The sequence below is a fragment of the Myripristis murdjan genome, chromosome 3 (genome assembly GCF_902150065.1).
Source record: "Myripristis murdjan chromosome 3, fMyrMur1.1, whole genome shotgun sequence".
Classification (NCBI taxonomy): Eukaryota; Metazoa; Chordata; class Actinopteri; order Holocentriformes; family Holocentridae; genus Myripristis; species Myripristis murdjan.
The window spans coordinates 20,022,547-20,048,412 of record NC_043982.1 but is presented as its reverse complement, the minus strand read 5'-3'; the positions used below and the strand labels follow the sequence as shown (position 1 = coordinate 20,048,412).

At 41.7% G+C, this 25,866-nt stretch overlaps 1 protein-coding gene across 3 annotated transcripts in view; it reads right to left on the bottom strand.

Annotated features, from left to right (window-relative positions):
- The window catches only part of adcy7 (adenylate cyclase 7), a 124,028-nt gene that overhangs the window by 37,921 nt on the left and 60,241 nt on the right, over window positions 1-25,866 (bottom strand). For all 3 annotated transcript variants that reach the window (XM_030078613.1, XM_030078620.1, XM_030078626.1), the window contains 8 exons: window positions 17,711-17,908; window positions 15,281-15,445; window positions 14,468-14,617; window positions 7,498-7,658; window positions 3,138-3,249; window positions 2,092-2,219; window positions 1,017-1,175; window positions 304-436 (listed from right to left, as the gene is read on the bottom strand). In XM_030078613.1, coding sequence (XP_029934473.1) covers window positions 304-436; window positions 1,017-1,175; window positions 2,092-2,219; window positions 3,138-3,249; window positions 7,498-7,658; window positions 14,468-14,617; window positions 15,281-15,445; window positions 17,711-17,908 — 1,206 coding nt within the window. The remainder of the gene's footprint in view (window positions 1-303; window positions 437-1,016; window positions 1,176-2,091; window positions 2,220-3,137; window positions 3,250-7,497; window positions 7,659-14,467; window positions 14,618-15,280; window positions 15,446-17,710; window positions 17,909-25,866) is intronic.

Below are 25,866 nucleotides of genomic sequence, written 5' to 3'. Positions count from 1 at the left end.
CTGTTTTAAGGGCTGGTTGAGAGGGTCAGTGTTCGAATTTAACCTTCAGCGTTCACTTTAGGAACCTGATATCTCTCAGATATCATATTCCTAAAGGAACACCCCTTTTTGTTGAGACTGCTCTTTATTTGGTTAATTGGTCCCTGATTCCAGGGTGGTGCCCCGTTATTGTTAAACAATTTTTAGATAACATTTCGTTATCTGAGTAATCAATAATTATCTTAATAATCATCGATTACTCCCCATTTAACCAAACTCGCTCCTCAGGCCCAACATCATAAATGAGTAATACCAATAGCTCACCCGTGGATCAATGACCAGGTAGGTTTGGACATTGAGCTCCTTCAGGTAGGCATCCCTCAGATGGCCATTGCCCTCCTCCACTTCGTAGGCCTTGTTCAGGTGCTTCAGAGTTGCTTCTGTGATGTGCACGCGCCTGGCCAAGTGAGACAGTGATCGGGGGAAATAATTAAATACCTGCCTTGACAAATGCATGAAACTTATACCATTCAAATACTGAATTGTGCTCAAGATGATTCAGTCATTTGGTCACTCAGTTTCATAATGAGGCATTCTGGTACAAACATGTTGACAAATGTTGGCAAATTTTCAGTGGCATCAGTGTCACCCTTTGCTGTGGAGGTTTTTACTGTCTCTCATGAATTTGACAAGGAATTCTTTGAATTAAAGATTATACATGTCTGTGATCAATTCTAGTAGTTACTTTAAAAATACAATACTGATAATATAAAAAAACCTCTGTGACAAAGTTCTGACAAAATGATTGCAGTTATAAAAACAAACCTCACTACTGACTATTACTGAGAGCTTAGGGTGCATTTGTTTTCAAAACTGTAACATCTTACACTCTAAGATGTTAAGATGAAAATACAAGTCATTGCATCCTATAAGACTTAGAGGATACAATAACTAATATTTTTATGTGTTGAGGAATGAACTACAGAAATACAAGTACCTTTGAATGAAACTCCTCATATGGAAGTCTGAAAACCTACCCTGGAAGACCTCCAGACTCCATGTGATTGGCCAGGGTGACATCATGTGACCACACATCAAATTGCCACTTGCGTAAGCCAATCACGCCACACAGCACGTTGCCAGAGTGCACGCCCACTCTCATGTTGATGTCCACCCCTGTGGCCTCCCGTACCTGCCTGGGAGGGGATTACAGTTATACTAAAGTCTCTTCCTATAAAGCTTTCTTCTTATATGGCGATGGCAGTCCTTGAACACGCAAAGCTATTGAATACTGAAGGTTGAATGTTTTTATATTGAATGATACTTTTGTCTTGCTCTGTTCCTGAAGCAGGATCTCTGCACCAGTGTGACCAAAACAAATTTGCTCACATTTATTGCTCTTGATGATTTAATTGTATCTGATCTGTCCTTTTATTTTAGCAGAATAGTAAAAGGCAAAAATAGCCTCCTTACTCTTTGATAGCCCATCCAAGTCCTTTTCTAAACACCTGAATAGCCATGTTCCAGTAGCTCTCAGTCACCATGTACTGATTTAATCACCTGCTGTAATACTACATTCTTTAAGCATATGTAATTTTCACCATGTATGTATATCCAATTTGGAACAGAACATTTGCTATCACATTTCCACATCATTTCCACAGAGTACATGTAGTTTTGTCAGAAAAAACACAAGAAGCTTGTCATGGCTTTTCCTGTGACTGTCAAGTTGGTCTACTTAAGCAATCACTTTGGCAAGTAACTATGCAAGTCGGCCACCCACTCTTCTGAGAATGGTAAAACAATAAAAATGGCTACTTCATGTTTGAGCTGTCCAGTCCCTGTCATCTCCGTAGTTTCCTCTGTTCTTGGTTTTATTTTTTTCAGGGAATACAAATGTGCTTTGCCATGAACTAGATTCGTGGATAAGTTAAAAATTACTCCTCTAACAAAGCCTTCCATTATAGAATAATATGCCACATTAGGTGGTGTGAAGTACACCAACTGCTACATTATTCATAACAAAACTGAGTGACTGCAGTACATCCCTATGGAGCTAAATAGTGAATCTGTTTAAGTTGGTGTAGACCTCTGTGCTTGGTGTACACTCACTTTATGGCCTCACACATGTCCAGGCCCATCTTTACACAGTTCTTGGCATGCTTAGGCAGAGAGACTGGCAGTCCTGACACACAGTAGTAGCAGTCTCCAAGTATCTTGATTCTCATGCACTCATTTTCCTACAAGGAATGAGAACAGATAAATTCCAAAGGTTACAGTCTTTTTCAAGGGGTGTGAAGCATAGAGTGGATACCCGACCCCAGCCTGACAGGACTGACATGCCGGGTTCAGACAAAATTTAGAAATTGTTCGGGTTCGAGTCAGGTTCAGTCATATCCGCCACATTTTGTGTGTGTAAAAAAAAACTCCTATGGCTTATATAAAACAATGCATGCATATAAAACATTCAAGGTTATTTAACCTACAAGGTGCCTTTATATGTAATCAGGGTAAACAAGCAAGCTGCAACCATGGTAACAACAGCTGACAGGGTAACACAAACTCAGTGCTTCAGCCTACATTAACTGGGTCAGGTTCAGACATTAAAAAAAATATATAAAACAAAACAAAATGCCTGTTAAGTTTGGCCAGGGCTTGGTTACTACTCTCTTGGACTCAGGTCAGGTTCGGACAGAACCTAGAGCCGCACTCTAGTGAGGAGCATATATCTATTCACCAATTATCTAATTGGTGTATTGCACTTACTTATTAACCAACTTAGAATCATTAATTCACAGCAATCTCACTGGGGAGCAGTTGCATGATAATGAATACAATCATGTATACATGTACACTCGAAGCTGCCAGCGAAAAACCACAGCTTTGTATTGTTGGCTGCCAAACATTTCTAATGAATCAAATGTCATTCAAGTGCCTTGCTTTCTGACAGTATTTGTTGAGAGATTGGTTGCTTGCTCAACTCACCCACCCAAAATTCTCCAAGCTAGTCTGAGATCTGAAATAGTTCAGTCACAAGCTCATTACATTAATCAGTAGATTATTGCTGCCACAACCTATAATGAGGTAAACAGTCCCATTTGCAAGTGAACCTCTGATAACAATTAACTGTAGAAAGAAATTCCGAATCATTAACTCACCTTGGCGATTTGGTCAAACTTGCCAAACAGTTCGTTCAGCATAATTACCAGCTCCTTTGGAGAACAGTCGCTGGCCAGCTGAGTGAAGCCAACAATATCAGCATAAAGGATACTACAGGAAAAGAAAAGACAAATGACAGACTTTAACAAACACACCACAAGAATGTGTGCAGTGAAATATCCAGATAGACCGATGTTTAGGCTTTAAAACACAAATAAAAGAATGTTATGTTGTTTACACTCGATATATGTTTTTGACATGAATGTGTTTATAGTCTTTTCCCCTTTTTATTTTTACATATTCTGTATGCAATGTACAGAACTGTGTCCAAATCAATCTTTTCTAATTTTTTGTACATTGTAATAGTGGCAACCTTGTTGAAGAATAACAACATACAACAAACAACATGCAACAAGAAACAATTTTTTCTCCTTCAAAAACATAACAAAAGCTTGATTTTCTCTAAGGATCTCTTTGTTTTCCATTACAAGACATGGGATTATGAAAAAGATGAAATAGGCTGGAACTGAGTAACTCTAGTTCATCAGTACGGTGGTGTAGTCATGTCTCGTTACCTCATCTGTGCTTTCAAGTACATTATCGTTTTGAGATAAATTGGCAGGAGCTCGACTCTGAAAATACAGTTGTTTAAAGACAAGTGAAGAGCATTTGTAACTGGAGGGCCATTGGTTAAATTTCCTAAATTATGTGGGAATATATGAACAGTGGAAACCACCTCCTTCTAAAACCACCATCAGTTTTCTCTCGAGAAAGGCACTTAACCCAAAACCTGCTCCAGTACAGCTGCATGGTGGCCAGAAGAGAAAAGATTCACTGAGCAGCTTCCTGATCTGACTGTGTTAAAAGTATGAAGGCATACCAAGTTTTAGTACCTAGCCATGCTATGTACCTAGCCAGTATATAGCCATGCTATGTGCTGGAAAGGAGAGGGTGGGAAGAACAGTTATCTAATCTGAATCTTATGATGAGTCAAACTAAAGGCAGACATTGTGAAACATCCAGTGATGTTCATATGCTTCTGATTTTTTAACCCTGAAAATAAAAGACTTGTTGACTAAAATAATTACCTAGGCAGCTAATGCCTAGTGTTATTGTCCCCTATTTCAAACAACAGATAAATATCAGTTAACACCTCAAGAACATTTTTAAGTGTGTCTGATCCATTTATCTGCTAGTTCATTATAAAAGAGAGGACCTGATTTGCCCATTAAGCTGTAGTGAACCTGATGATTGGCTGATTAGCAGGGCTGGCAGCTGAAAGCTGCATCCTCCCCCAGTCTTTGTTAAAGCTGCAGGTCAGCAGATCACAGAGAGCAGTGTTTCCTGTATAATTTTATGCTGCTATGATGCTTTGGGTGATTATTATACTTTTGTCCCATATCTGTCCATTTTTGGGTCTAAGTTATGATTAAAGTTGAGGTTTTAATGTCCAATATGTTTTAATAATCATACAATAATTATTCCCAAAACATCTGGACTACATTTATTTTAGTTTTAGATAACAGTAAGATTAGTGTTTCAATTTCACATTTTCTCTTGCAGTTGTAGTAATTTCCTTGCTATAGTGGCTTAACACTGCAAAATTAATACAGTGGAAACTTTGCAGAAGGCCATGGATTATCTAACCTGACCTGGTTGTGAGCTGAATGAGGGTGAGTTTTTAAGACCCTGAAGTACCCATTCTATGTAAATTTGTTTCTTTGTATGTCTGTCTGAGACACAGCTACAGTGTATGCATTTTACCAAAGCAGCTGGGGTACAGCAGATACAGGAGGGTTCAGTGCTCAGTGACATTTAATCTGATGTTAACCTGATTGCTATAATAGTCTGACAACAGCAACTGTCATATTAATGCCTTAGCCTGATTATCTTAACTGTAGTAAAATCATGATGCATGTATGCAGAAGTCTTCTTTATCTTTTACTTACTTGGCTATGTAGACACCAGAGCCCAATTTAGCTATTTTTTAGGTACAATGAAATGAAAAATGATGTTTAGATATTGTTAGCTTACTCTCCATATCGTAACAAACACCTGCTATTGCTAGTTCCATGTTTGTTAAGGTCTAATGCCCCCACAGTCCCTCCCCAGTGCCCTGTTTCAACTGGAGATGTCAAATTTCATAGGCCAGTCAGCACTGAAATGCATTTTCCTTGTGACTTCAAGTGTCAATATAAAAAAGGCCACAGAGGAAGGCGACTCAGTGCTGTATTTGTTTACACTAATGACAACCTAAAATGTGCTATATTGTGGATGCTTTTATCCAAAGTGCTGTACAATGAGTGCATGCATTTTTAGCATGGGGGCCTCAGTGGGAATTGAACCTCTAATCCTGGACGTGTTAGGCTCAGTGAATGTCATTCTCAACTCACTGAGCTACAGGGCAGCAAGTCTGCTCTCACATCTTGTATTAAATGCTGCAGCAGTACATTACAAGATGTGAGAAATAGTGGTACACATTCTGATCGACATCAAGATGGTCATGTACAAGATCTGTTTGTATTATCAGATAAATCCAAGTAATCTCAGGTTATTGGGGGGAAATGCTATTACTTGGTCCCATGTTCATGAATGTTCTGAGATAATCAAACTCAGACAAACTAGCTTTATCCAGTTATGCAATATTACTTTACTATAGTATGCATATAAAAGTACCCAGTGACTATGGCAGGGGCTGAATCTGTGACATTTCTTAAGACAGGTTTTGAAAACACCACACTACTGCGTCTCTCCAAGCAGGCTGATTAGCAGCACTTGCTGGATGAATGCTGCATCCTGGCCTCATTACAGCTGCCAGTCAGCCAACCACAGAGAGGATACTGATACCTAACTTGACCTGTTCCACTGACTGACTGAAAGCAGCCAGGTGCTACATTGTGATGAGACAGACAACGCAGTTAATGACAGGTCTGACTGGGATAATTATAGAGACAGGTCAGGGATGCAGTCTATCATTCAACACCTGTGCACTATGGGCTTAATAGAACACAGTGACAAACATGACTGATACAGTCATGATAACCTCTCAATTGGCAGAATACAAAAGTCCATTTCTAATGTTTTCACAGACAAAGCACCTTAATGAACTGTACAGAGGATACTATTGTCTACTCTTTTGTGTATTAGTTTTTCTGCATATCAGTTTTTGATATTATCATACAATCATGGTAATCTACATTGTTATAAACTGTGTTGTCAGTACCATCAACAGTTGTGCCAATAAAACATATTTCACCTGAAATGACCTGAATTGAATATTTTTAAAGCTTTTTAAAGCTAATGTGAGGATTTTGTAAAGTACCAACCAATTTGATTCAAAACTAGTGAACTGCTCTGAAGAAAAACTGAAGATACTGCATGTAAGATATTAAACATGTCTGAAGCCTTTCAATATGCTGGAGCTTACTTTAATTACCCTATGGATAATTATGTCTGCTCCATAAAACACCTAAGAAAAGCACTGCTGTTCAAGGAGAATCTATGACCCATTGTACTTTCCTTCTCTAAGTAAAGCAGACGTTGTACCTTGTCTGCAATTGCTGGGGAGAAAAAAATATTAGCCAGTAAGCCATCTGCCAAAGTTCAGTGTAAGCTGACCCAGTATCTGTCAGCACTTCCTAAATTAATGAAACCCTCATCAAGTAAAAAAGCTTGAATCGGGTCAGTGCTCTGAAAATATGTAATATATTCATCTCTATCATTACGATAAGTAATGATAGAGCTTTTCGGCTTTTGGTGAGTACTTCTGTGCTTTTGTGGCATGCCTCCATTTTATGAGGAGGTGTATAGAGAAGCTATAAAAAGTTTCCTTGAGAATGACTTAGGTTTTGAGAGTGTGAAAGTGTAAATAGATCTCCCAGGAGACAGAAAGGGAAATGAAATTGGTTTGACTGGAGAACTCAGTCATGCTTAAGTTTGAAAATGCAAATATAGAACTGAAGAATGTAAAAACAAAACAGGAACACAATAGCCAAAAGATTTTGGGAGAGAGAAAAGATTGAAAGCAGAGAGCCATGAGTGGAGCCTTAAAAACATAATGAGCTACATCCTTTCCCTCCTTTCCAATTAGTGACAATACAAAGGCACAGCAAAGGCATATAGGGCTGGACAATATGGTAAAAAATTATATTGCAATTATTTTGACAGATAAAAGAAATGTGATATTAACCACAAATTTAGTGGGGAAGCAATTTTTTGCATCCTAATTATCACTTTCACTGAAAAAACTACTGATATTGATAATGATCTGATTTTTGCAGGGGTATGTACCAAGGGAACATGTTTTCTTATGTCTGGAGAATATGATAAAATGCACCGCCTTCCATTCCATTGTTGTACCTGACATTCTCGTGCCTCTTGACATAGAGGCTGTGAAAATTGTTATCTTTGACAAGTCGCTGCTGCTCCTCTTTGTCTTTACAGTCCTGCAGACGTTCCATAATTGCCAGTTTCATCTTCATGGAGATGTAGACTGGCAGCACAGACTGCAGCAGGTTCTCCTGTGCACACACACACAAAATTAGTTAGCTATGTTTAAGCTATAAATTTAAGTTTATTTGATTGTTACACACACTGTTAACTGGGTAAGAGTGTTGTTTCAACTCCTAAAATGTACAAGGACATACACAGACATCCAAACACATGAAGGCATACACATACACACACACACACACACACACACACACACACACACACACACACACACACACACACACACACACACACACACACACACACGCAAACTTGAACAAGAGCAAACACAGACACACAGATGCACCTCATCAACATCTCACTCTCCAATATCCAAATGGTCATGAGAAAAATGCTAGTTTCATCAAGCAGCTGTCAGAGTGCTATGTGCTGATCTGCTAACTGAACTAACAAGGCTCTCATTCAGCCAGAATGCCATTTGAGGAATTAAGGGTTTTAGTGTCCTTCTCTACCTGTACTGACCCTGATATAACTATGGTGCAACATCAGCAACATTTTGTGCCTTTAATAGCCCCACTACAGTTATGGTACAGTGTCAGCACCCTGTGGCTTTGGAGTAATGAGCAGACATGTAACCAGCATTAACAATGCCAGCACACTTTGAAAGTGAAGGAGTACCAAATACATTTAGGTGTATCATTAGTATACAGAAACCATAGCCAAATGGCTGCAGACATAGAAAATCATTCCATAATGTGGCTGTATAAATACAGCACAGTAGAAAAACCCATGTAAGTCTACTAAACCCTCTAAAGTCAACAGCCTGAAAAGAGCAGCGTTCAATGTTTAATGGTTTCAGGAAGATGGAAATCTGATGAATCAACTTCTGAAGAAATCATTAATCTTTGTTCAAGCAACCATTCCAGAAGACACAGGAGGGGTGTCAAGTTAGACCATCTGACCACACCAGCCAAGTCAAGTCTTGTCAAATTTATCGACCAAATGCTTTTAACAAAAATTACATTCACCACAAAGTGCTTTAGAAACATAAAAAAAATTATATAAATAGAGATAAAATTAGGGTTAGGGTTAGGGTTAGAGTTAAACAGAATAAACACAGTGAATTTTAAGATATGAAACCAGAGCTTTTGAGTGTGTACAAGTTTGTGTGTGTGTGTGTGTGTGTGTATTTATGCTTATGTCTGATTGAGAAAGAGACAGAAACACAGAGAAATCTTTTAATATGTTTGTATATAAATAACTATATGATTTCTAGAAGCTGTCATGGTTTTGTGTTGCTTGTGTTTTGTTTGGTTCTGTTTCATGTGTTTCTGTCATGGTTTTGTTTATATCTGTTTCCTGAGTTTCTTTTGCCTAGTTCCTTTCAGTGATTTCAGCTGTGTCTTGTTTGCCCCTCCCTGTGCCACACCTGTCCTGTGTCTGTTAATCATCCCTGATTGTTCTGATCCCTCCCAGTGTTTCCCTCAGCCTATCCTCTGTGTTCTCCTGTCTTGTGCTCCAGCCCCTTCCCCAGGTGTCTTGTTTGATGATTAGTTCTTGTGTATTTAAGTCCTGTCTTGAGTTCTGTTCCTTGTTGGTTCATTGTGTTGTTCTGTGTTGTGTTGTGCCTGCCTTAGTTTCTTGTGTTCCCGGTAATGAATTAAATTTTGTTTTTTCATTGAGCATTTTGCCTGTGGCTCCTGCTTTTGAGTCCTCCTCCACCTTCCAGCCCCCCGTGACAGAATGAACCGACCAATACAGGACCCAGCGGAGCAATTTTGTTTCTGGAAACAAACTGGCCACACTGAGAGCCTCACGGAGCCGGTGCCCCAGGCCCTGACTGGACAAGGCAGCTTTCTGGACTTTCATCAGCAGAAGCTTGGGGAACTGGCCGACTGTAACCGGACGCTGATGGATAAAATTGCTCAGATCTCACAGCAGGTCGCGGAGATCACCTCCTCTGTCAGGACGATGGTTGCATCCCGGACTCCGGCTGCTCCTGTGAGTGCACTTCTCGGGTGTATCGGCAATTTGCAGGCTAGCCGCAACCCCGACACCAGTCCCAGCTTCCTGGCAGTCCCACCTACCAGCCCCATCAGCCCGGCAGTCCCAGCTACCAGCCCCAGCAGCCCAGCGAGTCCTGCCACCAGTCCCAGCAGTCTGGTGAGTCCAGCCACCAGTCCCAGCAGTCTGGTGAGTCCAGCCACCAGTCCCAGCAGTCTGGTGAGTCCAGCCACCAGTCCCAGCAGTCTGGTGAGTCCAGCCACCAGTCTCAGCAGCCCAGTAAGTCCAGCCACCAGCCTCAGCAGCCCAGTAAGTCCAGCCACCAGCCTCAGCAGCCTAGCAAGCCCAGTTCCCCGTGTTCAACTGGCTGATCCGGTCCCAGTCCCTGTCCCAGTTCCCGGAGTTCGACAGGCTGACCCGGTCCCAGTCCCTGTCCCAGTTCCCAGAGTCCAACTGGCTGCTCCTGTCCCAATTCCCCGAGCCGGACCGGCTGCCCCGGCACCAGTCCCTGTTCCCGTACCAGTTCCCCATGCCCGACTGGCTGTCCCGGTCCCTGCCCCAGTTCCCAGAGTCCGACTGGTTGCCCCGGCCCCAGTCCCTGTCCAAGTTCCCCGAGTGGACGTTGCCGCTGCCCGGCGGCCCCGAGTGGACGTTGCCGCTGCCCGGCGGTCCCGAGTCCACGCTGCCACTGCCCGGCGGTCCCAAGTCCACGCTGCCGCTGCCGCTGCCCGGCGGTCCCGAGTCCACGCTGCCGCTGCCGCTGCCCGCCGGTCCCGAGTCCACGCTGCCGCTGCCCGCCGGTCCCGAGTCCACGCTGCCGCTGCTCGGCTTCCGGGGATCTGCGTTGCGGGACTGCGTGGTTGGCCTGCAGTCTGGTGCCGCCCGCACTGCCGCCATTCAGGGAGGTTCCGCCTTGGCCACCAGCGCTCTGGCCGTCCGCACGAGCGCCGCCCCGTGCCTGGTTCCCGGCGCCCGGGCCGTCCGCCCGAGCGCCGCCCCGTGCCTGGTTCCCGGCGCCAGGGCCGTCCACCCGAGCGTCGCCCTGTGCCTGGTTCTTGGCGCCCAGGCCGTCCGCCAGAGCATTACCCCATCCTTGGTTCCCTGCGCCCCGGTCGTCCGCCCAAGTGCCGTCCCGTCCTTGGTTCTTCGCGCCCTGGCCGTCCGCCCAAGCACCGCCCCGCCCTTGGTCACCTGCCCTCCAGCCTTCCACCAGACTCTGGCTCTGAGCCCTGAGCCCTGTGTCTGTTAATCATCCCTGATTGTTCTGATCCCTCCCAGTGTTTCCCTCAGCCTATCCTCTGTGTTCTCCTGTCTTGTGCTCCAGCCCCTTCCCCAGGTGTGTCTTGTTTGATGATTAGTTCTTGTGTATTTAAGTCCTGTCTTAAGTTCTGTTCCTTGTTGGTTCATTGTGTTGTTCTGTGTTGTGTTGTGCCTGCCTTAGTTTCTTGTGTTCCCGGTCGTGAATTAAATTTTGCTTTTTCATTGAGCATTTTGCCTGTGGCTCCTGCTTTTGGGTCCTCCTCCACCTTCCAGCCCCCCGTGACAGAAGCGGACGTATGTACACATTGCATTTGAAAAGTATACAATTCCCTTTACTTGTTCCACATGTCATGGTGTTGCAACATGAATGAAAATGGATTACTGTTAGTGGCTTTGGGAAAAAAAAAAAATCTGCTAAATGACATAATGTAATGGATTAAATTGAGTTTTTTTTTTGTCAACAATCTACACAAAATATCCATATACCTCATACTGAAAGAGTAAAACCTTGTTTTTAGTAATGGTTGTTATCTACTTAAAATGAAAACACAAAAATTCAACATGTAATTGGGTATTCATCTAACTAGGTCTTCTTGAACATGTTTGTAGCAGTTTGGGATTGTCTGCCTTTCCTTCTTTGCAGATTTTCGTAAAGATGGTCAAGTGAAATGTGCTGTGAAATCATTCCACAGATTACCACTGGGATTAAAATGAAGGATTTCACTTGGCCACTCTCAGGATCTTCATGCTGTTGTTCTGAAGTCATTCCACAGCTGGTTTGGCTGTATGCTTACAGTTACTGCTACGATGGAACATAAATAGTCATCCCAAATCTAAGGTCCTTGGTTGTCTGTAGTAGGTTCTTATCAAGAATTGCCTGTATTTCATTCCACTGATTACTCTCCTCATTCCTTAATATCTCCCAGTCCCTTTCATTGCATAGCCTTTTCTGGACTAAAGGTTATCCTATGTGCTGAGCAAACCTTGATTGAGGCTCAGCAGCCAACTGTGTTGTCAAATACTTTTCAAATTACAAATTAAATTACTGTATGATTCAAACATAATACAGTACAGTAGCCTATAGAAAATGTAACATTAAACTCCCTAAGCACCTAAGCTTTTCCTGTTCTCTCTTTATCTGTTTCACTTTATTACAGCGGTCAAGAACCTGTGGCTCACAAGCCATTTGTGGCTCTCTGCTAGAAGTCACAAGGCTTTTGACAGAAACTGTGTTACAAAAAGAGCACAAATTAAAGTAGCAAAATTCAAAATTACTACTAAAAGGTCTCTGTCTCTCTCTTTCTCTCTCATTCTCTTTTTTATAAGAGAGGCAAATAGTCTAATGACATATGAAAGAGTGACAGCTGTTTTGCACATCATTTTTTACAGTTATACAGCATCAGGCTATGTAACCCATTTTAACCCTTGCTCTGACACTTTTTACAGTGTTTTTCTCCCATGTGTCTGCTCTGTGCCCTATTGACTTTCCAGTGAGCAGTGTGTAAACTCCCCCTAAAAACACGCAAAACACAGCCACAATAGGGTAAAAAAACATGCAAGCAAGACCGTGAATGAAGTGAGGGAGCAGCGTAGTGACCCAGAAGTATGCACAGAGAGAGTGTGGAATAGAGGAATAGAGCAGTGGTTGTCAAGTGAGCTAGACAGTGAATAAAAGTGAGGGACCAAACACATGATCGCCTCTAAGCTGCATCTAGCAGAGATTAAAAAATAAATAAATAAATAAAAAACAAGCTGTGTTTTGGTTTTGTAACTATAAAGATGGCAAAGGGAAAAGATCCCTCTTCTTATTGTTCCATCTTAAAAATGGAGTAACAAGCCATAACCTCCTTTCTACTTTTTTCATTCCAAACTCTACATAAGGGAGAAACAAGAACTCGAGCAATGTTTTTGTTTTATATTTATGCAAGACATGAGGAGAAACCAAGAGGAGAAATCAAGGAAAACAAATCTTTTTTTTTTTTTGTTTCTGTAATGTTGTATTTCACTCATGAATCAAGATATCGAACTGTACATGGGTCTACTTCAACAGTCAACTGTTTTTTGATTGTGCCATAGTTCGATTGTCACCTCACTCACTCAAAGTGGCCCTTATATACATGATGCTATTTAACTGTAGGATGTGTTGCATGAGGTTGTGCTGCATATATAGCACACAGTCAGATGTGTGTGTGTGTTCTCTATGAGTGATGGTAAATGGAATGGGGGTTGTGAATGCAGTTTCAGAGAAATTCATTAGTGTTGGTTTCAGAGGGGAGTTTTAATGTCATCACAGGGTTTAAATGCCAATACTGACGACTTTCTCACCCTGCCATGAAACATTTCAGGGAGACACACTGCGTCTTTTCGTGCTGAAATCAATGTGGGAGCACATTGTGTGTTCCCCATTATGAACAGTTTTGAAGCTTCCCCCCACCATCCTATTATGATCTTGTTCTCTTTGGCTAACCCCATGGACCTCACTCCATTTCTCAGCCTCAATTCAAATACAACAGAGGGTTTAAATGTTAACGATTATATCATTCCTTTTTGTCCTGCTAGGCAACACAGGCTTCCTTCCCAGCATGTATGATGTCCCCTCCTAAGCGACAGTCACAAACAAATGACGATAAAAAAGGCATTATGAAGTCAAAGCAACAATGCAGACACATCTAATTTAAAAATCATTATAACAAAATCTAATTTGAGAGGGATTTTCTGGATATAATGAAAACTTCCATGCAAGGGTGAACATGAGGCCAGCTACTCAAAATGCCTAAAGCTGAAATCAAATTCTAAGGCCACGGAAACAACAATTATTCAAGATTATTTTCATCATTTCTCTATAAACTTTGTTCCTGTGTAATGATGTTTGGGCATTTCAAACATGCTCAATGTACTGGTCAACAGTACAGCTTTAAGAGGGACATAAGGTTTTACATCAAATTTCTGTTAGAAAAGTCTGTGTGTGTGTGTGTGTGTGTGTGTGTGTGTGTGTGTGTGTGTGTGTGTGTGTGTGTGTGTGTGTGCATACTGTGTGGGTGTCTGGAGTTTCTGGTGGCAGTGTTTGAATAATTCAACTAAACATCTATGGATAGGGCTGTAGTCAACCAAAGAAAATCTTGGTTGACTAAAGTCCTGAAAATTCGACCAAAAGTCGACTAATCGGGGGGCGGCGGGAATACAAAAAAAAGTTAATATTTTTAGATTAATTAACTGGGCAGTAGCCTACCTGGTAGCCTTGTCCGCCTAAATGAATTATAAATAAACATAAACAACTAGTATTTGCAGTATATTAAATCGTTTTTGACCTAATTATTTTGCACTGAATGACACACTCGAGTCGGACAGCAAATACTCGACCAATCAGATTTTGGTTGACCAAGAACGTATCGACCAATAAATCGACCAGTCGACTAACAGACTACAGCCCTAGTGATGGGGGATGTCCATTCGATATCCCCAATCATTGCTTGCATTGGGAAGCCTCTGAAAACATAACAAAGGTATTATGCTTTAATGCCATTCAGACAAAATTGAGGAGCCATTCTGAATTTAGTGCAGCCCAGTGTGGGGGTGTAGAACTACTCTTTGAAACCCAGTGTGGTGGACTAACCTGCTGTCTCTTCTCTATCTCCAGCTTCATACGCATGCTCAGGCACCTCAGGGTGTCTTGGAAGGTCTGCCTGAGGGTTTTCTCCATCAGGACCTTATGAAAGGCTCCCACGACACTGCCGCATAGAAACACCACGACATTGGACAGCAGCTGAAGAAACAGACAGGGGCAGGCGTTAGAGCTCAGCTGGAAATACATATGTGCACACACATGCACACACACAAACATACTTGAAACTGTAGCTCTGGTTAACCAGTGAAGGTGTAGAAGGCCCATCTCTGGACCGATGTGTACCTGCTGTTACAGGACTCAAGCAAGAGTAGAAATTACTATGACTCTCATTACTGTAGTTTATTTTCACTTTAATATATTTTGACTAGTAGGCTTTACATAAGTGTTACATACAAAACAAGTCAATCTTAATTATTTTGTATGAATGTTAATTCACTATTCATTTAGTTAATATGCTTTAATTTGTTATTTCTTGATTTCTTGATTTTTGAGTTCAATCACATTTTTATGTCTCATGATGGTCTACATGCTTTTTACCAGGCTTTTCCCAGAAAAGAACAAACTTCTGAGGAGACACTAAACTCATTCTTGGTCTTAATTATATGTGTAATACCAGCACATAATAATGAGAGTCAGGATAAAAATAATCATTTTGGCCCTCAAAACCCCTTGGTCATACCCTACAACACACTTATCCTTTAACAACAACAGCTGCAGAATTTTATATTAACATTTCTGATTGAAGTATTAATCATTCATCTACAATGTAATGCTCATCACACAAACTTTAATGGGTGTCACCTGGTTGACTAAGGAAGGAGTGGATTCATGGCTGAAAACGGTCAAGTGCAGTGTAAGGACGAGGATATAGGAGAGTGAGGATATGACGCTCAACACCACAGCGTACCGCAACTGAAAAGGCAGCATGGTGTACACAGTGAAGATGATGAAGAGGAAGAATGGCACCTGGAACAAGAGAAGAAGAGGTTCAGTCATTTTAAGACATCTCCTGTTGCACAGTAATTACATCAAATGTCACTGAATGCCACTTTCATTAAGTGGCAATCTAAATTTAGTAATTCTGAGTCATAAAGGTGAGGCAATATAAATCAGGAGTTGTTCTAAAAGAAGAGCTGTTGTGTGCGTGTGTATTGTATCAAGGAAGATCATGGGCAAGGCATATAAAACTCAACACTCATACGCATACAACATCTAAACAAAGGCCTCTGTTCATATTTGGCAGCATACCATAAGACAGGCCTAACAATTTTTTCTACAAAGGTGGATGAAGTGAACCCTATTATTTCCCTGGATAAACCAAGATTATGTTACAAAGAGATTTTAATGCGATGATATCATTGTCCGTCTCCACTTGGACTGAAGATGACAACCTGTGTCTTCAGTGGCTGTGTTGACTCAGAGTGGTAAAACTTAGTTCCTCATTTTGTTTTATTTGTTTTGGTGTCGTTTCTGCACTGCCCCAAAGATAATTTGTCCAACAAACAGTGTATTCAGTACTGTTATGTCGTTGTCCTTGGATTTTCTGCAGATGAACTCCGAGTTTGGTAGCACTCTTTTCTTGGTCTGTTCAGCCTGGCAGCTATCACTGCTCATACTAACTACTCAGTTCTTCTTCCTTTATTCCAAACAAACCAGCGTTGCCAGTGCTGGAAACACAAAACAGCATTTCCTCTCTGAAGAGGGCAAAAAAACTGTGGGGTCTACCCAGCACTAGGTGTTTACGATTATATACAACTATACAATAATAAAAGCAGGGCTTTTAAAGTTAATTCAAGCACGTTAATGTACTTTATGTGATTCACTTAAGGACCTTAAAATGCTGTTATAAAATTAATTGTAAAACCATACTTGAGGAGTGTGTGAGGTGCAAATCTGTCAAGACAACAAAACTGAACGATCCAGCTGCTAAATGGATTGCTGTGGACTGTCTGCCCATCGACTTTGTTGAAGATGATGGTCTAAAAAACATTACATGGATTGTATCAGGAAATCCATCATATAATCCCCCTAAAGAGCAACAGCTGTTTCCAAAAGACACAACATAACAGTGAAAGGGTAAGTAAGCAAGTAATTTAACACATTTAAATATGTGACTATGATCAATCCATGACTACCTTGTGTTTAAGGTGATTAAAAAAAATCAATCACTTGACACCCCCAGAATCTGTATATGGTTGGGTTGAATTACTGTTTTTCTACATCATTTGCCTGAAAATTGTTCAGTCAGAGCACAAATCCAAACATAAATTGCCAACCATCAGCTCGGAAGACATTTAATTCACATCTGTGTGGATTATATTCTATATCTGTGTTTCAAAAATTCATTGGAAAAAAATAAATAAATCTGTGTCCAGACCAAGCTGCCGACATCACAGGTGAGTTTAGAAGCAAATGCCAAAGTGACAGGACAGAAACAGAAACAGTTCCTCTAATGTCCATTGGAGGCTGGCTGCACAAAAAAAAAAAAGAAAATACTCAGCCCAACTCCATGCAAGTCAGTGGGACTATAATCCAACTTCTTGCTACAAACATAACATAACATCAAATACTTTTTTCCCTACAAGTAATACTCTCAGTGGCTAGCACCATTTCTTCTAATGTGTCTACTTGTGGCAATTTTCAAAGTAACTGTACCATTAAAAGGCTATAATCATTATAAAACAGGGTTAATTCAGGCTGTGTTTGCTAAGTAAACACTTGCAGGTTGCCCATGCATCACTAATTAGAATTAGGGGGCAAACCTGTTAAATGACTGGGAAAATTCTTTAGTTCTAGACTATCAGCAGTGTTTTAAGTGTCTTTTTTCTTTATGTATATACCGCAGCTGATTGCCAATACCAGTTTAACTAGTATCACACTATAAATATGGCCTGCTCTGTATTTAATTGCACTAAAAGACCTTCTGTTATCATTTTTTTTTTTAGCTAATTCTACTTTTTAAATGGTTGATCTACCAACCCAAATTAGCAAGCTGTATGCCTAATCAGCAATATGCCGGTGACTGTGAATACAACATCCAGATTTCCAAATGTCCTTTCAAAATCTAATGATGTGACACTAAGTCACACCATCTTTACTCCTTTTGTGGTCCAGAGCTGTCACTTAAGCTTCCTGGTGTGATCAGATTATAAAAGCAACATTAAAAAAGTTTACCCACAAGCTGAGTCCAGATGGCTCACTTAAGTCCCTGACATAAAGGAGAGAAGTTACCTGGTCCCAAGGCAGGATGAGGCGGCTGCTGAAGATGAAGGTATAGCCCATGGTGAGGTGCGTGGCCCAAACCACCAGGCCTAGCAAACGTCTCCATCGCTGTGTGAGCGTATCTGTGCACACCAGCAAAAACACAGCGAGGAACACAAACAGGCTGCAGCTCACCACACTCACAAAGGGAACGTGCTTTGGTGCACTCTGTAAAGCAGCAAACACAAAACAAACACATATCACTTAGAGCATAATACAGCAAAATGCAGTTTAACAGAACTCAATACAATTTAACTGAAAGTAAGAGATGATCTATGGAGCTGACTAGAATCCCACACTAGTTACTGTCCATCCTCTTTACTATACCGTCGCATGTGGTATGCACAGGACTTCATACATTCAATGTCTTGGAGAACTAAATAATTCTGATAATAACGAAAGTCAACAGACATGCATTAAGTCCACCATACAGGTGAGGAGTTGATTGATTTTTCCAATTGTTCTGTTCACTGTTTAGTAGTTTGTTTGGTAGAGCAGTCAGTTTTGCACTCTTGGGTGAAGTTCATGAACCTGATGTTCTCTACGTGTGCTTGATGTTCCTAAGAGCCATCTACATCAAACCCAAGTATCAAGGCTTATGTAGGATTATTAAGGCTTATGTCACATCTGTCTCTGCGTCAGCTCCTGTTTGCTCTAGGCCACAGTCTTCCATCACTGTACAGTGGAAGGCAAACAGGAGGCAGTGTGTGTGTGTGTGTGTGTGTGTGTGTGTGTGTGTGTGTGTGGAGGAGAGGGTGCTTTTTGTACACTAGGTGAACTAAGCCTTAAATCTTGATCATATTTGAGTCTTGAATTGATAATGTGATTTCCAGAACCAAATAACACATTCAATTGTTTGTGTTCATGTGTGCAAATGTCTGTACATGTGAGGGTGTTTGCATGCACATGCACGCATGTGTGCTTGTATTTGTGAGCACTGAGTGTGAATGTACGTGCGTGACTTTGTGAATGTTTGAGTATGAACACAGAGTGTGTGTAAAACAGAGAGCACAAGTGAAAAGAAGGGGTTGAAAAAAGTGTCCAAGAGCGAGACAGACACACAAAGTGAGTGTTAGTAGACCTCCGCTCAGGGAAGGCCATCTCTGCATTGTATGGTGAGTTTTCTGGTTGCCATGGCAGCAGTGGAAAAGGCCAGATCTCAAGTAGAGTGCTTTCTGCACCCTATTGGGCTTTGAGTCTTGACAGCACTTTTTTGTCGGTAGGAAAAGAACAATTATTCCATATGAATGGCAATCCAGACCATGTGAGGAACAATAAATTATACTGCAATGATGTTTAGCACATGGCACACTGTGAGCCTCACAATGAAAGTGACTGTGCTGCTCTGTACAATTTTCAAGTTTACATTAGCTTTCTCCATTTTGGCAATGCTTAATCCATATTATGGCCTTATGTGGTTTGCACAATCTTGTACTGTCCATTATGTCTGTACATCCAGCCTCTGCATAGTGACAGACCTGAGTAGACTTAAAGTAGTCTGCTGTTTATATGCCCTGCAGTCCCTGTACCATGTTTGTCAGTATATACAGTATGTATCATGTGAGTTGTTATGTTCTTGCCTCTGTGTCACAAGGATAAATTCCTAAAGGCTTTTATGCATGTATGTGAAGTCAACTGTCTGTCAGCCCTGCTTTATTCCCTTGATATGAATGTGAGGTCATTAGTATTAGCATGTACTTATGTCACTATGTGAGTTGTCAGTTGGTCCTGCACCAATGTAACCAGGACAAATTCCTGCACATTTATAGGATTACATATTCTGTGGGGTAATCTTCTTGTATGCTAAAATACACTGAACATGTTCTCACTTAGATTTTACATTTCAGTCATTTATCTTATGTCCTTATGTAGAGAAGCTTATTGCAAGTGGCAAAAGTGAACCAGCTTTAACTCCTAGATCGTATCAAGTGGAGATGTCAAAGCCATGGCAGCCCAAAAATGAGGAGGCACTAAATGATGAAATGAAAGCCTTGCATGGAGAAAAACTAGCTATGATGTGTTGTATATAACATAAATGGCACAGAAAGGTCCTCTCAAAGACTCACTGACCCACTGCAATTAGATTCAATTTAAAGATTCAAAACAAGCTTCGTAAAACCTCCTCTCTTCCCAATCAGGTTGTGAGTATGAAGTGGCACTTGGAAAGCAGATCAAACTGCATATCTCTCTGTGATGCTCTTCATCAGAGATCCATGATTGGAGAGGAGTTATATAAGCTGACGGTGACTCTCACACTGGTAGATAATCCCTAATAAACAACCCCCACCACCACCCCACCCCCCCACCCCACACACACACACACACACACACACACACACACACACACACACACACACCCCGCCACTTTGCACTTAAGAACAACGTTACACAAGCTTCGCCATCTCAATATTTTCTCAGGGCTGCTTGACACCGCAGGCAACTGTGTGTGTGTGTGTGTGAGAGTGAGAGAGAGAGAGAGAGAGAGAAAGAGCAACAGACAGAGAAAGGAAGAAAGAGAAAGGGGTGAATGATGATACTTCCATGGATGTACGTGCTTGTCTGTGTGAGAGGAAGAGACTGCGGGCCCTATCTTGTGCCACCCGCTACCCGCTGCCACTACCCGCTACCTGCAAATTGCGGATTTAGGAACTTCCGCTATCCCTAAACGGTATCTTGCGCCCAAGCTACCCGCTATCCCTTATGCCGACTCCGTCATTTGCGCCTGGAGGTGTGTCCGTGGCCGTGTTTCATGCGCTATCCCTAAAGTTTGGGCTGTTACGAGAGCGCACCCAGGCGGCTTCAATGCACGCACCGACGGAGCCTCGCCACGCACACGGTCGGACTGATACCGGGACGCCGCCGGAATGGACTGAGTATATTACTCATATAGACTGTTTAGAGGAAAGACTGTTTTAATTGGACACTTACGCCAGCACGTTTTATTGTTTTATCATAAGCCAGCAGCTGTACTATATTTTTATTTTTAATATTTTATTTGCCCAATCTACCTTGTCAATAAATTAGTTTACACATAGTTCCACCTCTGCCTCTTGTGTGTCTGTGGTGTGGCCCGGGGATTTTACTCAATCAGTACAACCTTGTGACACGTCCACTTGGACACATGTGGCTCCACGTCCCGAATTAACTCACCTATAATATAATATATAATATGTATATAAAGCCAACTTGCTTTAGCCTCAGTAGAACCCCTGAGAAAATCTACCTCCCTCTCTCCATCGCGGGTTTAGGATTTAGGATTTAGGATAGCGCATCCTGCCCTTAAAGGCAATGGCACCTGGCACACTGATTGGTTGAACTGGCGTAACGCCCAAAACACGCCTATGCATAATATAGCGGGTAGCGCAAGTGTTTTGCAGATAGCGGGAGGTGCACAAGATAGCAACTTTTACGGGGGAACGCCTCTTCCTAAATCCTAAATCCGCAAATAGCGGGTTTAGGGAGTCTGGCGCAAGATAGGGCCCTGCATGTCAACCAAAGCCACACTGACAATGACATGCATTTACACTGGTCTAAGTGCCTGCCTATCAGAGATTTGTTATTTGCAACTTTTTGCGATAGATCTTCCAAGGTTTAACAAACAAAGAAATTAAAGAAAACTGAAGACTTAAATTGTGAAAGTGTGGAGAAGAATACAAATTTTGGATATTTATGTCACAATGTGCAGGCTATTAATAACAAATATTAATATGAATGGGTCAAAAAATAATATTGGCAAAATAAATGAATAAATTAGCAGTCCTGCTATTCCTCATTTTATTTTTCAGGACAGATGTTATAATATCTCATAAGATCCAAAAGACATGTTCACTGTCCACTCTTCAGCAGAAAACACAGACAGCATCCTGTTAACAAAAAAGAGGAGTACAGAACTAAGTCTACAAACACAGACATTTCTCCCCATACAACTGTGGACAACACCAAACAAACTCCAGTAACGACAAAAAGTACCTTGAGTATACCAGTTACATCAGAATCTACCAATTCATTACTTCAGGTGCCAGTTCAAATTTAGTCAGATATTCCCTTAAGGCCAGAAATCAGCCCCACACTTTGAAAATATCCTCTCTCCTCATTTTGTCTGTATGTAACTCACTCAAATGTATTCCTTGCTCTCTCCCTCGATCTCTTTGCCAAAGTGTTGCAAAAGCCACTGATCTGCTTGCCAACATTACACAAACTGGATACCATTTCACCAGATGCCCCCACATTTATTCTTGGGGACATTAATCACTGCTCTATGGCCCAATCACTCAAAGGCCAACCCCGATGCATAAGACACAAGATCCTGTAGGCATTATGGCCCAGTTCCTGAAGCCTATAGGTCACTGCCCCTTCCTCCACTTGAATCGGCTAATCATAACATCATCCTACTTGTCCCAACCTACATTCTCATGGTGAATCAAGTAGAGAAAGAGCTAAGGACAATCAGAACTTGGATTCCATCAAGCACTGAGGCCCTATAGGGTTGTGTTGACTGCACCATGTAAGAGTTGTCCCTAAATTCAAGCACTACTCTACATGAGCAAGCATTCACAATGTCAAAATATTTTACATTCTATGCTGATTCTGTAACTTTTACTAATCACATCACTATATATACTAAGGAGCTCAGCATCCTTAATTTAAAAAGAATTGTGTTTTTTACAGGATCTGCTGAGGAGAAACAGAACAAATAGGTGAAATAGGCAATCAGTCAGGCTAAAATCCAGTACAAGAATAGGCTCCAGCAGAAGTTCCAGCATGGCAACTACAGGACTGCGTGGCAGGAGATTAAAAACATGGCCCCTGTAAACATGAAGACTGGTGAGGGTGGAGGGGCATCAGGGATTCTTCTCTACCCAATGAACTAAACAGGTTTTATTCCCACTTTTAGAGGCCTGACCTGGCATTTGACATGGTGGTACTCAAATACAGCCTCATGCCATCCACCACACTAACCCTCCATATAGAGGATGTGCTAAACCTGTTCAAAGTCATCCCAACCAACAAAGCCACTGAGACCCGATGTCATCTGTGGCAGGACCCTCAAACTCAGGGAGGTCCGCCTGAAGCTATATCAGTCCACACTGGACCAAGGGGTGGTCCTGCTTCCATAGAAAACCTCAACCATCATCCCTGTCCTCAAAAAGAACAAGGCTTGCTCCCTAAACAACCTCAGGCCCATTGCTCTCACATCTCTGGTCATGAAGGTCCTAGAGAAGTTGGTCAAGTACATCATGTCTAGTACTGGTGCCATCCTATATCATCTCCAGTTTGGTTACCCTACTAGAAGGGGGGTGGATGATGCTAAACTTTCCTGCTACACACCATTCCCAGTCACATGGGGAAGAAAGGCTAATTGGGCTCCATCCTTCCCCCCGAATTTATTTCCCACAGAGATACACACACACAACAACATGGCAGCAAGCAGAGAACAGTTCATTTCCAAAAAAGGCACAGTCCTATCAGTAGTTTGGAACTGGTTCGGTTTTGTGGCATCAGACCATGAACAACAGTCCGCTACAAAGTTTGTTTAAAGGCTGACAAAGGTATCAGCACGGGGTTGGGGGGGGGGGACCAAAACAAAAGGCAGTTTTGGTCCCCTGCAGTTTTACTGTCCAAAAACGTTACGCTATAGTAAATGGAAACAGGTCAGGCACTAGGACCCAGCGGAAAATGGCCGCTCAAGCTGAAGCCTGTTTCCCTTGAGCCCGCCCACAAGCTCTTCGATTGTCTCTGCCGTTTCTTGCTAATGTGTGACTGGCCGTCCCCGCTGTCACTCCATCTGGTTGTAAACAGCCTGGACTTGCTCACTGGTGAAAAAAAAGGGGGGAAAAAGCGTTGCGCATCACCGTGTTTAGCTAGTTGGTCAGTAGTCCGTCTTTATCTGCTACTGTAAGTCCAATGATCGAAGACAACATGTGCTTGGAAGCTTTGGCTAATTTGATTATGTTAAATGTTAATAGTTAACCATTCTGTGGTCTTTGAGTCAAATTGACCCATGTTCACTTTTCTTTTATATTTAAGATTTGATTTTCTTCCATATAACTGCCTGAAAATGGCAGATGGTTCTCTGTTACACTCACTTCAAATAAAACTGATGATCATTACTTGCATTGAATTATGGATATTTTTTTCAATTTCTCCCCTCCTGTGATATTCCCATGTCAATTTGATCTGCCCATCACTGGGTGGTGCTGGGTGGTGGTCCAAACATTTGAAATGATTTCATTTCATTTTCACATATACCAGTCTGCAATAATCAATCCATTTATAGTTTAACTACAGTCAAAATAATTCAGAATTTCTGCTTATTTTTATTCAAAAATGAGGTATAATTTTATGTAAATGAGGTCTATTGACCATACATTCCAAAAATAAGTGTAAAATTGGTGGTAATGAGTTGGAGTGAAGTTGACTAACAAGGTCAAACACAGAATTGGGTGATAATTTTATGCTATATGCTTTACAACCAGTCAAACCACAAAGGGAACAGTGAACTACAAGATCAGTGAATGAAGTAACAATAGAAAACTAGAAGAACTACTAGAAAACACAGTGAACTGAAAGAGTTTGAGTTTTACTAAAAAGTTTATCCATTTATTTATTTTTTGCATACCTGTGTCTGCGAAATTTCTGTATGACAACTTTGTATTTAAAAGCCTCTAGGCTGTAGTTGTATACAAATTTTGAACTTCATATTGCTTTGAGGTGTAAGGTAGATGTCATGACACTGTTGAAGCAATTCAAGCATATTTATTTGTGGGAAGGATGGGTAGTTAGGGATTTTATTTTATTTTATTCTTTTTTATTTTCGGAAACGATGCATGGGTTGCTTTTTAAATACAATGTTAACGGTAACGTTAGCTCATCATGGTTTGTTGAAGTTAACGTTAACTGTTGCTGACAAAACAGCGAGCTTGCTGGATAGCTAGCTAACTTAGCCAACTGCAGCTAACATTAAGTTTAGCAAAACAAACTTAACATTAACAGGACATGTTGAGATGAGCCCAACTTACTTGCAACGTTACTAACGTTAACGTTATCTAACGCAAGCAACCTAACATATCACGTTAACCTTAACTTTAACATGTCAACTTACCATCGCAGCAGCGCTAGGTACACTATATTACCAAAAGTATTCGCTCACCTGCCTTTACTCATACTATGAACTGAAGTGCCATCCCATTCCTAACCCATAGAGTTCAATATGATGTCGGTCCACCTTTTGCAGCTATTACAGCTTCAACTCTTCTGGGAAGACTGTCCACAAGGTTGAGGAGAGTGTTTATAGGAATTTTTGACCATTCTTCCAAAAGCGCATTGGTGAGGTCACACACTGATGTTGGTCGAGAAGGCCTGGCTCTCAGTCTCCGCTCTAATTCATCCCAAAGGTGTTCTATCGGGTTCAGGTCAGGACTCTGTGCAGGCCAGTCAAGTTCATCCACACCAGACTCTGTCATCCATGTCTTTATGGACCTTGCTTTGTGCACTGGTGCACAGTCATGTTGGAAGAGGAGGGGGCCCGCTCCAAACTGTTCCCACAAGGTTGGGAGCATGGAATTGTCCAAAATGTTTTGGTATCCTGAAGCATTCAAAGTTCCTTTCACTGGAACTAAGGGGCCAAGCCCAGCTCCTGAAAAACAACCCCACACCATAATTCCTCCTCCACCAAATTTCACAGTCGGCACAATGCAGTCTGAAATGTACCGTTCTCCTGGCAACCTCCAAACCCAGACTCGTCCATCAGATTGCCAGATGGAAAAGCGTGATTCATCACTCCAGAGAACGCGTCTCCACTGCTCTAGAGGCCAGTGGCGGCGTGCTTTACACCATTGCATCCGACGCTTTGCATTGCACTTGGTGATGTGTGGCTTGGCTGCAGCTGCTCGGCCATGGAAACCCATTCCATGAAGCTCTCTGCGTACTGTACTTGGGCTAATCTGAAGGTCACATGAAGTTTGTAGCTCTGTAGCAATTGACTGTGCAGAAAGTCGGCGACCTCTTTGCACTATGCGCTTCAGCATCCGCTGACCCCTCTCCGTCACTTTACGTGGCCTACCACTTCGTGGCTGAGTTGCTGTTGTTCCCAAACGCTTCCATTTTGTTATAATAGAGCTGACAGT